This window comes from Rhinolophus hipposideros, assembly GCF_964194185.1.
Source record: "Rhinolophus hipposideros genome assembly, chromosome: 5".
NCBI classification, from domain to species: Eukaryota; Metazoa; Chordata; class Mammalia; order Chiroptera; family Rhinolophidae; genus Rhinolophus; species Rhinolophus hipposideros.
Window position 1 is genome coordinate 31521310 of NC_138051.1, and position 15745 is coordinate 31537054.

Consider the following 15745-nt stretch of genomic DNA (forward strand, 5'->3'; position numbering starts at 1 on the left):
GTGTGAAAAGTATACCGCCAACTTCCTGCCCCCCCCACCTCCTGCCAGTTCTGCATTCTTATTTTTTATTTATTTATTTTAAAGATTTTATTGGGGGAAGGGGAACAGGACTTTATTGGGGAACAGTGTGTACTTCCAGGACGTTTTTTTTTGCCCCCCCAAATCAAGTTGTCATCAAGTTGTCCTTTCAATCTTAGTTGTGGAGGGTGCCATTCAGCTTCAAGTTGTTGTCCTTTCAGTTTTAGTTGTGGAGGGCACAGCTGAGCTCCAGGTCCAGTTGCCGTTGCTGGTTGCAGGGAGCACAGCCCACCATCCCTTGCGGGAGTCGAGGAATTGAACTGGCTACCTTGTGGTTGAGAACACACTGACCCATGTGGGAATCGAACCGGTACCCTTCGGAGTTAGGAGCGTGGAGCTCTAACCGCCTGAGCCACCAGGCCAGCGTCAGTACTACATTCTTTTGTTTGAATTAGCTTGTTTCTCTCGGTGAACAGTGAATGCCCAACGTGGGATCAAAGTGCTATCTAGTCTCTTTTTCTTTTTTTTTTTTCCCCTAAGTGCTATTCTCTTGGAGAGATTTTCATTTTCCTCAGGAATGAAAGCCTTAAACTAAGAGAACCAACTGTTTATGTAGAGCTGGTGGAGCGGGTTTGCTCATGGAATCACACCCTGTTGGCATCTCGTGGGCCTGGGAGTCTTTCCTGGAGGACTGAGCCAATTAATGACTAATCCCTACCAAATTCTTGGCAGGTGTCAACCTGCCCTTCACAAAGACTTAGCAGCTACATTGCTTCCAAGATGTGTCACCCCAACAGCGAGTCCCTGTAGGGCTGGAAAAGCAGCTTGGGTTTCTATTGAAAGCCCTGAAGCCTTCTTGAGACTTCGTGGATGAGGCTGATTTGCTTTTCAGTGGTAGGTTGAAGGTCTCCGATATCAAGTACATACTTAATTCCCAGGACAACTAAACTAGTTGTTTTTGCATCCCCTTAGCAAATGAGACTGAAAAAGAACTGGCCTGTATTAAGTGAAATGAAGTCTGGAGATTTTTTGAACACAACTGCGCATGGAATCAACAGGTTAAATAAGGAGCTTCTCTCTGGCAGGAGCACTTCATCTTTAAACCCCCTCTTGTGTACTACACTGCGGCTTTCTTTGTGAATCTTTCATTAAGTGTATACACTATTTTGTAGTTTCAATTTCTTGCATACTGGTTTAAGTTTCAGGATTATCAAAGACATATCTTAGATTCAGTTTGTTTACATACACAGAGATTTCAGTTGAATTTGGTTTTTAATCCTGATATTCGAATGAATGTCATGTTGGGGACTTATTTTTATACATCATTTGTGACCTACATTTTGTTTTTAAAGATTTTTTGGTTTTAATGGCCATAGCCAGCTTCACTGGACCTCGATTGTACTTTTCTGGACTTCTCATCTTTGACCATGAATTTGGAGAGGAATAAATAAGTAAGTCATTTCTGAGCCATGATTGCAGGATCTATAAAAAAAATAAGAAAACCTTTCTCCTGCTGTTCCCTCCGCTTTGGCTGGAGACTGCACAGTGACCGGCTTCTGCCTGGGTGTGAATTGGGGTCTGCTGAAGGGCCCTGGGAGAAGGTCAAAAGCATGAAGTGAACTCAGATTTGTTTTCCGCATTTTGCCTCAGATTTGCCTTGTGAAGGGATTAGAAGATAAGACCTCTGAAAACAATTTCAGAGAACCATGATGGAGTAGGCTGGAGAAGATCTTTACCCAGTGAAGGGCTGTTTTACAGCTAGTCTTCCTAAGAACAGAGCATGAATAAATGGGTTCAAGTGGACACAAAATAGAACACACAGTATTTGTTTAGATAAAAGGAAAAAATTCCCACCGGTAATAACTAGAATAACTGATTTCGGAGACTTGGTCATCTTTATTAGCAGAATAGAGGCCCTTCTATAGGACTGGGTATGATCTGGTTTCAGTGTCTTTCCAGACCCAGGATTCTGCGAGGAAGGATGGTTCTGTGGGGACCAGCATGGTTTCAGTGGGTACCAGAAATCGGCATTGGTTGTGAAAGTGAAGAGCAAGAGCTTCGCTTAGATGTAGGGACAGGAAAACATACCACAGTACAGAACACACAATAGCTTTGTAATAAATACTTTGTAAATAAATACTGATCAGCTTATAAAGATAGTCTTAGAAGCTGGTTGAATATCACTCTTGTTAACAGGTGACACTGACTTACATTCTTCTGGTTCTCACTGGTACAAGACAACTTCTTAGACACATACGTATGGCACAAAACTCTCTGGCAGGTTTCCAACTTGTCCCTGCTGTTCCTCATAGAAGGTTAGCCAAAAGCTCCCTCAGTCATTGTTCGTTGTGACCCAGCGTGCCGCCTCTTGTGAAGGGCCATGTTTCTTCAATGGCAAACTCCAGTGGCACCAGGTAACCTTAGTCACAGACAAGAATCATTCAATATGGCAGCAGTTGTGCAGCGGTGACTCCTTCATTTTGGCCACAGACTTTGAGCCTTCACAAAGTTCTCAGGCACTCAAAATGACAGATACCTGTTTTGAAAATAAACAAACCAGAATCAGTTTGCCCATGCTCAGAGGAAGTTGACATGGTCTTTCTTTTGAGGGGACTTACTGACTTTTCAGGGGAGCTTGCTGTTCCCCTGCCAGTACAACTTCTCTTCCACTTTTTTCTTTTTCCATCGGCAGAGAAGCAGCATCTTAAAGGTCTTCCTGAAAGTTTTGTTGCAGAGTGCATAGCAAATGGGGTTGACAGTGCTGTTTACATAGCACAACCAGTAGCCTAAGTGCCATAGGGTGACTGGGACACACTTGTCGCAGAAGGTGGAAACGAGGACCATGATGTTATACGGGGTCCATGTGATAATGAAGGCCAAGAGAATGGCACTCAAGGTCTGGGCTGCTTTCCTCTCTTTGACAAGGACCATTCTCTTTCGTTTGGTCATTTGATGGCTGAGGGTGGGATCGAGGCCTTTCGTTGAAGGATCCTTAGACACTGGCGAGGAGCAGGGCATGATTTTCACCTTGCGACAGCCGTTGTTTGTCTCCTGGGTCCCATCAGCTTTTACCACCAATCGGAACTTATAGGCCACACATTTCTGACTCTTGGGTCTATGAGCAGCAGCTGGAGACAGGAAGTATTTTGGGGTATCATAGTCACTTTTTTCAGTTTGATCTTTCACAAAAGTTTCCTTGATCGCTTCAGCACTGAATTCCTCCCTTGGGCTTTCCGTGGCCTGACTCTTGTAGACCACCTGGAAGACAGGGTCAGCGGTGGGCTTGTCCTCATCCTCTGAGGAAGGGTAGCTGCTACAGGGAGTGAGCTGCTCTGCTTTGTCCCACTCGGTGCTTGGGCCGGTGGCCTGGGATGGCTTCCCAGTGGTGGAGATGCTCCTGTGGGAGGATGACCAGGAAGCTTGGCTCCTTTCCCTGTGGGCCAGTGTCGGCCGAGAGCAGCTAAAGCAGGACCTGAGCAGAGCCTTGTGAGTTGGCTTTCTCTTCTCAGTTTCAGCCACAGAGTCAGAGCCCTGGAGGTCAGCAAGGTCCTTGGTCCGCTTCTCTGTTTCCCGGTAGATTCGGCAGTAGAGAATCGTCATGACAGAGACAGGAATGTAGAAGGCGGCAATGGCAGTGCCAAAAGTGATGGTGGGCTCAGAGAGGAACTGGATATGGCACTCATCTGGTGGTACCGTGCGTTCCCCAACGAAATATTGCCAGCACAGGATTGCTGGGGCCCAGAGGATGAAGGAGATCAGCCAGGCCAACCCAATCATGATGCCGGCCCTCTTTGGGGTACGCTTGGCCCGATACGTCAGGGGTCTTGTGATAGAAAAGTAACGGTCAAAACTGATCACCAGAAGGTTCATGACCGAAGCGTTGCTGGCCACATAGTCCAGTGCAAGCCAAAGGTCACAAGCCAGACTGCCGAGAGCCCAGTGTCCCATGAGGATGTAGGTCGTGTAGAGGTTCATGGAGAAGACCCCAATGATGAGATCCGCACAGGCTAAGCTGAGCAGGTAATAGTTGTTAACTGTCTTCAGCTGGCTATTGACTTTGAAGGAGATCATGACTAAGACGTTGCCCACGATGGTGATCAGGCTGACCACAGCAGTCACAATGGCAATGGTAATGACTTCCCACAACCCATGGCGTTCCAAAGGCTGGTGGTTTACTGGGGTGCCATTGGCAATGGTTGCATTGTGGTAAGAGTCTCCTTCCATCCTGGTGCAAGAACTTACATTAGGAGTAAATCAGGTTCTAGACTGTTCTCTTTTTCTATCTCACCTCTTCTCAGACAGCATCTGGAAGAGAGGAAAATACATTAGCTTCACTTGCCAGCATGAATTTCTTTTCCGCTCATTGTTTACAATTTCTAATAAGATAGTAAATGTGGTCCCACACATTCAGCGCAAGATGCGGAAATCTCTAAAGTTTTGGTAACAATTTAATATCCCTTTGCTTTTTATGATTACGAATGCCTGAGAGTCTCTCTTGTTCATGAGGATGCTGCCCTCTTGTGGTTCCCATAGGCAATTTTAAGAAAGGGCTGGGAAGGTGAGGAGGGCAAAGGAAAGAAAAGGCTTGGATTGTTGGGGAGTAGTAATAAGGGAAAAGCAGATGTGATTAAGTTACCTTAGATTGCAATGGACTTAAGGGTAGACACTTTTTAAGCTGGTGATAAGAACCTAGTCTGTCATGCACTGGGGAAAAAGACAAGTTGTACCAACTTTATAGTCCAATTATTAAACATCACTGAGTTTAATTATAAATTCATTTATTAAACATTGAGACACTGTTGTGAGCCAAGACTGTATTATGACACTTCTTCCTGACAATGCACAAACTCCCAGGATACCTGGTTTTCATTTAGAGGGTTTGAAACTTGCCTCAGCTGCTGAAGATCATGACCCTTCATTCTTGGACTATTTGCAATGGCATTGAAATATTTTAAATTATCTTTTTATCTGATTATAAAGAAATATGCTTCGTGTAAAAGTTCAAGCAATGTCAAAACGTATCATTTGGAAAACAAAAGTCTCCTCTAATTCTGTCTTGCTAACAGTACTCAATGCTAACAGTTTATTGTGTATTTTGACAGCTTTTCCCTATGCATACACTAACCAACAATTAAATACAGTTATTTTTAAATGGGCGGAGTTTTAGTGTTTCCACTGAATTTTTTTACTTAAATTATTATAGACTTCTTTTCTATCAGTGCGTCTTTGGATCAAAGCTGTTTTTTTTGCATTTTAATGATGGCACATCATTCCACTAAATGGATGTGTTACAATTTATTTAATCAATCCCCTATTGAAAAATTCCACCTTCTAAAAATAAAAGGAAAATTTTCTTTTCTAGATTAAAAATTTATGTACATGATTAAAAAAAAGTGTCAATGGATACCAAAGGGCAAATGGTAAAAGATATTATAAATGTACTTCCCACCTCTGACCCCCAAGCTCCCAATTCCCTTTTTCTACAGGTAACCACTTGTTACCATTTATCTTTCTTTCCAGAGAGCTAACAGGTAAATACAATATTTATTTGATGGTATATGACAAATAGTACGTTAATTACAAAATTCCAGGCACCATGACATGATAGATAGCGAAGGGAGAAGAGTCTTTTTGATGACCCTCAAAGCGTGCAGCGTGTCTGCGGGCCAGATTTGGCACTTCTTTGATGACATTAATTGGTATAAAGATGACAGATTTGGGAAGGGTTATAGATTTTCTTTGTTTTATATTTTAAACTGTATTTCAAGAGTTTTTAAAATCTCAAACTCAATATGGAATTGATGATATTGTCTTGTGACAGAAACCAGATTCTCCCACCTTCCTCATTTTGCACCCTTGTCTTTCACATCCTAACTAATGCAGGCTGATTTACTCACGAAATATCCCTCTGAATGGTCCCTTTCCATTCCTGCTGCTGCCACCCTGGTCCAGTCTCCCATTACCTTAAACCAATAACTCCTTGGTGTTATCAACACCCAAAAGCTGGCAAAGTAAATCCCAAGGATGCCAGGTCACTAGACACAGACACCCCAGCACCTGAAAAAACCAAAGTTACTCTGTACCCTACAATTATCTGGGCAAGTGCTATCACAGACTCAGACCTAAGCTGTATAGTGTGAGAAGGGGCCTACAGAATTTCCTTCTTTCCTTCCTTTCTTCTTCCAATAAATATTTACTGACTGTTATGTGATACACTATAATGCTGGGGCCACTATGGAATAAGACACTAGAGGGGAGATAGATAAATATCTGGGTGTTGGTACTGCATGCCCTACGGGCATATGTGAAGGACGTCTAGCCCAGTCCAGTGAGGATAGGGGAAGCACATCCTGAGGAAAAAATTTCTAAGCCAAGACTTGAAGCAGAAATGGGTTTTAACTATGTAGGCGTGGGGCGAGGTGGGGTGGGGAGATGTTTCAGCCCAAGGGGAAGAGCTTGTTTGTAAGCCGGCAGGCAAAAAGGCTTCAGAAGTGAGATGAGATTAGGGAGGTTAGAGGTGGGTGCCAGAGGGACAGGAGCAGACTTGAGAGAAAACTCCTTTCTGGGAGAACAGTGTCAGCTATTTCCAGACTCCCCATCTGCTCTGAAGGTGGTCCCAACATCCAGGGTGTTGGGGGCATTAGTCTAGAGACATAATAAAACGAACCAACTGCTTGCTGAGTTTTTCTGATCAAATCTTCCAAATAAAAATAAATGGTGTTTTGGAAGGATTTAATTTTCCATTTAATTTCATTAGAAGGTAATGAACAATTTATGAAAGGTTCTGGGAATTTGGGTGTGCGTGTTCGCCTGTGAATGCATGTGTATAAACTGGCTGCTTATCTTCTCTGACCTGATTCCTTATTTGCAAACATAAGGAAATTGGACTATGGGAATCTAAGACATCTACATTTCTGATTTTGTGTTTTATGTAATGTGATGGTTAATTTTATGTGTCGACTCGACTAGGCTCTGGTACCCAGTTGCTTGGTCAAACCCGTCTAGATCTTGCTATGAAGGTATTTTTTAGACATGAATAACATTTAAATCAGTAGCCTTCTAGTAAAGCAGATTACCCTCCATCATGTGGGTGAGCCTCATTCAATCAATTGAAGGTCATAAAGGAAACAACTGAGGTCCCCCAAGAGGAAGGAATTACGCCTCCAGACTCAAGATTATGACTCCTGCTGGAATTTCTAGCCTTCTAGTCGACACTGCACATTCAGTCTTGCTAGCCTTCACAATTGTATGAAAACCAATTCTTTAACAATGTCTTTCTCTATTTCTCTGTCTCATTCCCTCTGGTAAATGGAGTAAACACTTTGATAAATGGAAAAGAAGATGATTTATAGTGGCAACATCATCTCAGAATCATACAACTGAATCTGGCATTGGGCAGCTTCAGGTTCACAACCTAGTTCCATTACTTACTGTTTGGGCATATTACTTAACCTGTCTAAATTTCAGACTTTTAAACTTTAAAGTGAGGATAATAAGAGTCCTTACCTCACAGGATTGTTTTAAGGATTAAATGAGATAATCCATGTTGTGTTTCTCACAATGCCTGACATGGGGAAAAATGTTCATTACAAAGAAGCTATCTGGCAAGAAGGACATCAAAATCATGCCTCCTGTTGTGGGAATAGGTCTGAGGCATGGTCCATTAAAGGACAAGGTGGGATAACGTGATGAGGCAATACTTTTGCTACTCTGTGCTGGCTGTTGGAGAATGCTTCCTGGTCTAATGATACCTTCCCTCCAGTTTGTGTAGCGGCTGTTCTACCTCTAGGGGCAGATCCAATTGTTCCCAACCAGTAAAGCAGAAGAACCTTGAAGATAGCCAAGGCGAACACAGCCTTCCGCAAAGTCTGCTCATTGGAATAGGACTACTTCAAGATGCTTGATGGAAAAAAATGGTTCTATGGTCAAGTAAGTTGAGAAAGCTGCCATATATTATACATAAAGCTATCAGAGATGTGGAAGATACCTTAGCCCAGGGAAGACTGAGAGATCCTGCAGTGAAGAACACTGTTCAATTTGGTTTAACCTAGAGGTGGCTTAGCGTATCTAACCTTTCTCAGGAACATTCGTTAGTATCCTGTGGAATCCATGCATCACCCTCCGTTTAGTAGGAAACGTACTAAACCGAGAGCATGGAGATCTGAGTTCTCATTTTGGCTTAAATCTTGTGATTTGAGACAAATCTCTAGGCCTTAGTTTCCTCATATGACCTTCACATATAAAATTAAGAGATTGGAATTGATGATTTATCCTTTAAAATGCTTTCAACCTTTTTCTATAGACTCACAATGGAAAACATCAGATACTGTATTGCTTTTTAGACCTCAACTTTCTGCTATTGTCAGCTAGGGAAATAGCAGTTATTTAGTGGCTCTGAAAGTGTAGTAAAAGCAGCTTTTGGCCAGTGTTGAGTCCTGTTTTCTCATCTGTTAAATAGTATACCAGTATTTGCTCTATTTACCTTCCAGAGTAGTTTTGAGGACCCCCAAAAAAGATAATGTAGGGAAACCACCAGGTCCTATTACAATGTCAGTTTGGGGTTGTAATTATTATAAAATGAAGGGTTAATCGAGGAACGTGGATCACATCAAAGGCAGCTCATTAGAATCATCAGGAGCTTTAGAAAAGTACTAATGTTCCAGCCACAACCCCAGACCTGTGAACTCTGAATCGGTGTGGGAGGACTTGCACATCACGTGGTGTTGAAATTCCTCAGGTGATTCTCTTGTGCAGCCAGGCTACTCATGGTGCGATCAATAGATGGGTAGTATTGGCATTACCTGGGAGCATGTTAGACTAGAATCAGTGCTTCTGAAAATGTAACATGCTAACAAATTACATGGAAGATCTTGTTAAATTGCAGGAGGTTGGGGCTTGCAAAACCACATTTCTCAAAAGCTCCCAGGGCTCTCTGCTACTAATCCATGAGCCATACTTTAAACAACATGGCTGAGGATAATTTCTGAACTTCCTAGAAAAGAGGAACCGTAGCTTACAAGGGTGCTGTTGAAATTGGAGTTTTCCAACTGAAGTGTGCGGCAGTAACACGGGACCCCCCCCCTTGCCTTCCGAGGACATTTGAGTTTATTGTATTTCTCCTGTTTGAAATTAATCCAGATTTCCTTTCCAGCTTTGCTCCACTCTATTTGCTTTTTTTCCCCTCGCCTCCTTTTTGAGAGAATACTTTCCCCTAATTACTGAGCTGCTGGAAATGGACAAATCTTTCTACAAAGGCATTTAGGACATGAGTTAGATTCCAGAGCTGAAGGATTGATTTCTTTTTGTGGGTGATAGTTGAGTGTGAAAACTGAGTTTCAGCAGTGTTGGTCAGGCATAATAGCCTTCCACAAAAAACTTTTTGAATCATTAAAATTTTTTGAGAGAAAGAGTGTGTTTATGGAGGGGTAACTCTGATTGTTTTTTGGGGGTTATAGAGGCAAATGAAATATAAGTGGTTATCTGGGGGGTGAGAATCCTTCTACGTTCTTATTAGTTACTCAAACTTTAAAATTTCCCATTTTCCACTACATTGTTGAGACTGTTTACTTCTCCCGTGTCAGCATGAGCAGAGAGCAAACACTCCAGGTTTGTTTGTCACTGTTGAACAGAGGACAAAGAATCCCAAAATAATAGGAGTCTCCCTGTTCCCAACCTTGGCAGATTGCTTCTTGCTTCTTTGTTGTCAATAAATTACAAACGAAGCAAAACAACATACGAGGTCTGCCAATTAAATTTGCGAACTCATCCTAGAAAAAGTGCTACATACCTCATTGCTGAATATCACTACGGTCACCTTCGAAGCACTCCCCTTGGGAAGCTATGCACCAACGCCAGCGTCTAGTCCACCCTTCAAAGCAATTTTGGAACTCTTTTTCTGGAATGGCCATCAGAGCTGTCGTTGTATTACTCTTGATGTCCTGAATATCATCAAAATGTCTTCCTTTCAATATTTCCTTTATCTTCGGGTAAAGAAAGAAGTCACTGGGGGCCAGATCAGGTGAGTAGGGAGGGTGTTCCAATACAGTTATTTGATTACTGGATAAAAACTCCCTCACAGACAGTGCCGTGTGAGCTGGTGCATTATCATGATACAAGAGCCATGAATTGTTGGCGAAAAGTTCAGGTCTTCCAACTTTTTCATGCAGCCTTTTCAGCACTTCCAAATAGTAAACTTGGTTAATTGTTTGTCCAGTTGGTACAAATTCATAATGAATAATCCCTGTGATATCAAAAAAGGTTCGCAACATCATTGAAAACAAGTTCGCGAACGTAATTTTCAGACCTCGTATTAACCCGAAAAGGTAACACTGTGTACCAAATGAGTTCCCTTCCTTGTGGAGTGGCCTCCATTACTTTGAAGACTTTGCGTAAGATGAGTTTAGACCTTGCTTTTCTGAAATACCTTTTCTCTGAGAAGCTTTATGCCCCAACCTCTCTTTGTTACGCTTCACTGTTTCTATAGCAACCGTAGAGGAAAACTTTAATAGCATCTATAATCCAATACTATTAGGACTCTATCATAACCAGCTCATGTTGTTATCATGTAGAATATTCATGAGATACTCTTTCCCATCCTTCCTTTTCAGTGACAAATCAACAGAAATCAGGCTTATTGTACACCTTAAACTTACACAATGTTATAGGCCAATTATTTCTCAAAGAAAAAAAATATGAAAAAGAAAGTAGGTTTAAACTCGTGGTAACATCGGGTTAGATATCAGTAAGAACTTCCAATGAAGGACTGTGTGAGTAAAGGAGGATCTGGACTTGCCACTTCTGGTTTCTATGTTAAAGTCATGTCTACTAACCTTTTTTGATTGATAGTGTAGAAATATTGTTTAAAGATATATCGTGATTAAGAAATGACTTCTCAATGTTGAAACAATAATATCTGGAACAGAACTTTAATGTGACACATATTTTAAAACATGTCCTGTATTCACCACTGTGCTCTATGCTATGGGGCATAGAAAAGAGTTATACAATCATTCTTGAACTGAAGGAGTTAATCTTTCACAGTTCTAAGAAAAAGAGGATATTAGAATTGAGCCTTTACACTACATTTATTTGTAGCAGAAAAGTCAATTACTGAGGACATCTACTGATTGTATTTTTAATGTAGGAAAGGAAAACAGAGGTGGGATGGCTTTGCATGAAGGCATGAGCTGGAGCCACTCCGTGCCATGCACTCTGTCACCTCTGGCCTGGAGCTGCCTGGGTTGGTCGCCTTCTGTTGGGGTCAGTCTTGTCTTGTTATCCCAGAGTACTGGGAAAATACCATTTTATATACATGTATATACATGTGCTATGACATGAAACAGTCTGCAGAATACTGCCACAAATGGATTTATGCGTGTGTGAGAATCCGGAAGTCCAGATGCTCTTGACTGTACTTTCCAAGTCTTCCCAGCAGACTTCATGGCATGGATGATATATTCACATTTGAATTCCCAAGGATAGCATGTTGTTCAGGAAGCAACAACAAGAAAATGTCAAAGAGCAGGGAGTGATCAATTGTATTAAATGAGGCTGATCAAACAAGAAAGATTAGGACTGAGACCTGACTATTGGGTTTAGCTGCATGGAGGTTACAGTGAACCTTGAGAAGTCATTTTGGTGGGCACGAAAGCCTTGTGCCATGGATTAAAGAGCAAATGGGGGAATTGGCGACAGTGCTGAAGATGACTCTTATGAGGAGCTTTGCTATGAAAGGGAAATGGGCAGAAACTGGATTAGGATGTGGGATCAAGAATTTTCTTTAAAAAAAGGTGGAAATATAGCATGTTTGTGTGCTAATGTGAATGATCCATTAGAAGGTAAAAACTGACACATAGGAGAGAGTGGGGGCAGTTGCTGCCGAGGTGTTTGTCCTGAAGGGGGTGAACAGGGATAGGATCTAGTGCATGAATAGACGCACTGGCCTCATACCAGAGCAGAGACCCGTCTCCAGTAACAGGAGAGGAGGCAGAGTATATGGATACAGATGTAGGTAGGTGGCGAGTTGTGGTAATGGCAATAGTGGAAACTTTCTGATTGCTTCCGTGTGAAATTGAAAGCAAGGTCAGCATCTGAAAATGAGGGTGGAAGCAGAGAGAAGAAGGGATCAAGTTGTGAATTCTCTGTCTTAGGAGTTTGCTCTGTTACTTTTGGGAGTTCTCTGCCCCTGACCCCAGCTCTAGAGGCCAAAGGCCAGTGTGACCTGACAGACCCTCTTCATCTTTCCAGGTTCTAGGCTGGGGATTCTCGCGTGATAGACTAGATCCAGCCAAAGTCCCTTCCTGGGGGAGTGAAAACTCCTCCACAGTGGATGCAAGCTGTTCGAAAACATGTAGTGAATAAAAAGATATCTTTTTAGAAACCATATCAGTGTTTTCCAGTTTGCATTGTTCGTGTACTAAGTGTCAAAAATCAACTAAACAGTAGAAAACCTGCCTGCCTCCGAAGAGAAGAATCAGAAAGATGCATTTGTTCCACGAAAATTATATTTGCAAGGAGACAGTGTTTTTTTTAAAAATTTATTTGTAAATATTTTATTCTTTTGATGCTATTATAAGTGGAACTGCTTTTTTTTTTTTTTTTTAGGAGGGCACAGCTCACAGTGGCCCATGTGGGGATTGAACTGACACTACCAGCGCCACGCTCTAACCAACTGAGCTATCGGGCTACCCCTTCTCTTTTTTTTAAGTACCATCATAACATTTACTTTCATCAAACAGTGACAGCTTATAAGATCTGTAGTCTTGGACTAGGAATATGGGTTTTCTTGTGGTGTCTGAAGGCTCAAAAACTACCCTGAGACGGTGGTTTTCAAACTTGAGCATCAGAATCGCATGATGGAGCATTTGTTAAACCACTGATTGTTGGGCTTCATCCCGAGTTTCTGAGTCGGGGATGAGGCCTGAGAATTTGCATTTCTAACAAGTTCCTAGGTGATGCTGTGTTGCTGGTCTACGTTTTGAGAACTATAGCCTAAAGGAGTTGGCTTTTTTTTTTTTTTTTTCAATTTGGTCACATATATGCAAAAAGTACAGTTTATTTTCTTAAATAGCTACCTATGTAATTCAGCACTTTGTTTTGATATCTCATGAATACTAAGGGAAAACTGAATATTTTATTCATGCAATGTTTAAAATTAGGATTATGAAGTAAAAGCAATACCAGAAAATCCTCCTTCCCTTTGTTATTTATCAAATCAAAAGGTCTCTGGTTTCTTGCAATACAGGAGGTACTTGTGTGGCATTTTCCTTTGATGACATCTTTTCCATGCAGATCAGACTTAAATGAGGAGAGCATACTCACATTCTGGTGAAAAGAACCCCGCTAGTAATGTCCTCCAATTAGGAAGTGTTGGCAGGGGACCCCAGAATTCTCCATATCCTAAACACTACTGGTTGAATTGAAAAAAAACCTTGAATTGATAGATGGGAGAGGGGAGAGGAATGTAGTTCCTGGACTACGTTACTGGCATCTGCGGCTTTGACTTACAGAAACAAATTATGAAGCCAGATTGTCTGGGTATAAATCCCAGTTCTGTCACTTATTAACTTGAGCTAATTATTTAATTCTCTTGTGACTCAGTTTTCTTGAGATAGGAATAATAGTATTTTCCTCAGAGGAATATAATGGAGATGAAATGAGTTAATATGAGTAAAATGCTTCTTAGAATACTGAGAAGGCACAAAGTAAATGTTAGATGTTTATTATCCATAAATCAATCTATCCATAAAACATAATAATATGTACCTTTCAACAGTATTGAGTCTTAAAATCAACTGCTAAGTGAAAGTATCAAGCACAGTGAATATGCCCTAATGTAGTTGGCTTAATCTGATCTTTTTCACCTCATAATGAATAAAGTGCTTCCTTTAAGTGTAAAGGTGAGTACAGTACAATATTTTGAGACACATTCACATAACTTTTATTACAGCATATTGTTATAATTGTTTTATTTTGTTGTTAATATCTTACTGTGCCTCATGTATAAATTAAACTTTGCCACAGGTATGTATAGGAAAACCAGTACATATAGGGTTTGGTACTATCCCGTTTCAGGCATCGACTGGAGGTCTTGGAACATATCTGCTGTGGATAAGAGGGGATGACTGTAGTGGGTAGAGGCCAGGATGCTGTTAAACATCAATGCACAGGACAAGCTGCCACCTTAAAAAAATGGTTCATCCGTAAGCGAGCCAAAGTTGAGAAACCGATTTGAGTTGTCTGGCATGAGATTAGTATGTGGATGTCCATCTTGGTGAGAGGGCAAATCAGTGATGTGCTGGTAAATATTTAACGACCTGTTTCCATCCCCACCACCAACTAAGCCCTGATTTATAGATTATTTCCCAATTTCTGTGGTGTCAAAGTTCCCACTGTACCGTGGCCCATTTCAAACTACCTTTATGTCACTGACTGTAGAATTAGGAAAACATACCAAACCATTATCACTCCTGGCCTCATAAGGGTTGGGGGCGCAGGCTGTCCACTGGGTTCTTAAAAATAGTACTTGTTGTATCTGTCTGTATCTCCTGTTTGCTCCTTTATGGTGTGCAGAGGAAAGGGTAAAATCATTGCTACTCTTCCCATCTTGCTGTTTAGTTTCTGTAGAGGTGGGATTACTGAATTTGAGTTTAGCATGGGGATGAGTAACAGTCCTGAATGCCATGGTGTCTTAAGTTCACAAGTAGAGTGTTGGGACAGGGCCACAGAGCAGTTGCCAGGCTCTTGGCCTCCCATGGGAAAATACTGGCTTGGCTTGTAGCCCGTGCATGTGCAGACCACCTGAACGCCTCCCTCCCTCTCCTCTTCTGTAACCAGCAGGCTGTGAGCCACTTTTGTTCAGTATGCTACAAAAGTGCTGGGGTGCAAGTGCGTATGTTGCTGATGCGGGTCCTACTTCCTGTGTCTTGCTGGGCTGCCAGCGAGACTGTGGTGCAGGAAGACCCCTGGTTGGGGTATTGGCGGATGCTGCTTCCTGCATCTCCACTGGCGGCCTCGAGAATATAACTGTGGTATGAACCCTTTACCTATGGCTCCATTGTCTTTTTCCAGCCTCACTGAATCCAAGAAACTGCCAGGAGTCGAACTCCTGTGTTACATAGAGGCAAGGAAAAAAAAGGGAGGAAAATAGGGCCTGGAGGAATAAATAAAAAGGGAAAGGGTGGAGAAGAGTAGAGGGGAAAAAACAGAAGAACTACGTTAAGTGTGAGAAGTGTCTGCTGACAAAAATGTTAACTATTAAGACAAGCAATACAGAAAAATGCAGAATACAGTTAAAAAATACTAGTATCCTGACAACTTCCTCCGACACATCCTGTCACCTAACCCTGTATTCCTTCTCTTGACTAATGGTGTCAACTATCTGATCACTCAAGCAAGAAATCTGGGCATCACCCTGAACTTCTCACTCTGACTTCCCCACTTACAATTGGACACAAAGTCCTATTCTCTCCTTTCCTATCTGTCCTGTTATCTGCCTCCTTGACTCCCAACTTAATTCAGGCCCTAATTATTTGTGGCCTGCACTATTCCAGTGGTTTCCTAGAATGGCTCTGCCTAGAATTCTAATTCTCCTCCACAGAGTAAGTTTTTGAAAATATAGTGGTTAAGAGCAATAGACTCTGAAGCCAGACTGCCCTGGGTTCCAATGATTCCATTACTTACTAGTTGTGTAATTTTGGAAGTTAACACCTGTTTTAGATCATCTATA

At 41.8% G+C, this 15745-nt stretch overlaps 1 protein-coding gene across 1 annotated transcript in view; it reads right to left on the minus strand.

Annotated features, from left to right (window-relative positions):
- Positions 1-212: 212 nt before the first annotated feature.
- CHRM5 (cholinergic receptor muscarinic 5) overlaps positions 213-15745 on the minus strand; it is a 75236-nt gene continuing 59703 nt past the window's right edge. Inside the window, exon 2 of the mRNA XM_081050399.1 lies at positions 213-4323. Within this exon, the coding sequence (XP_080906525.1) occupies positions 2644-4242 (1599 nt within the window). The 5' untranslated portion in view covers positions 4243-4323 and the 3' untranslated portion in view covers positions 213-2643. The remainder of the gene's footprint in view (positions 4324-15745) is intronic.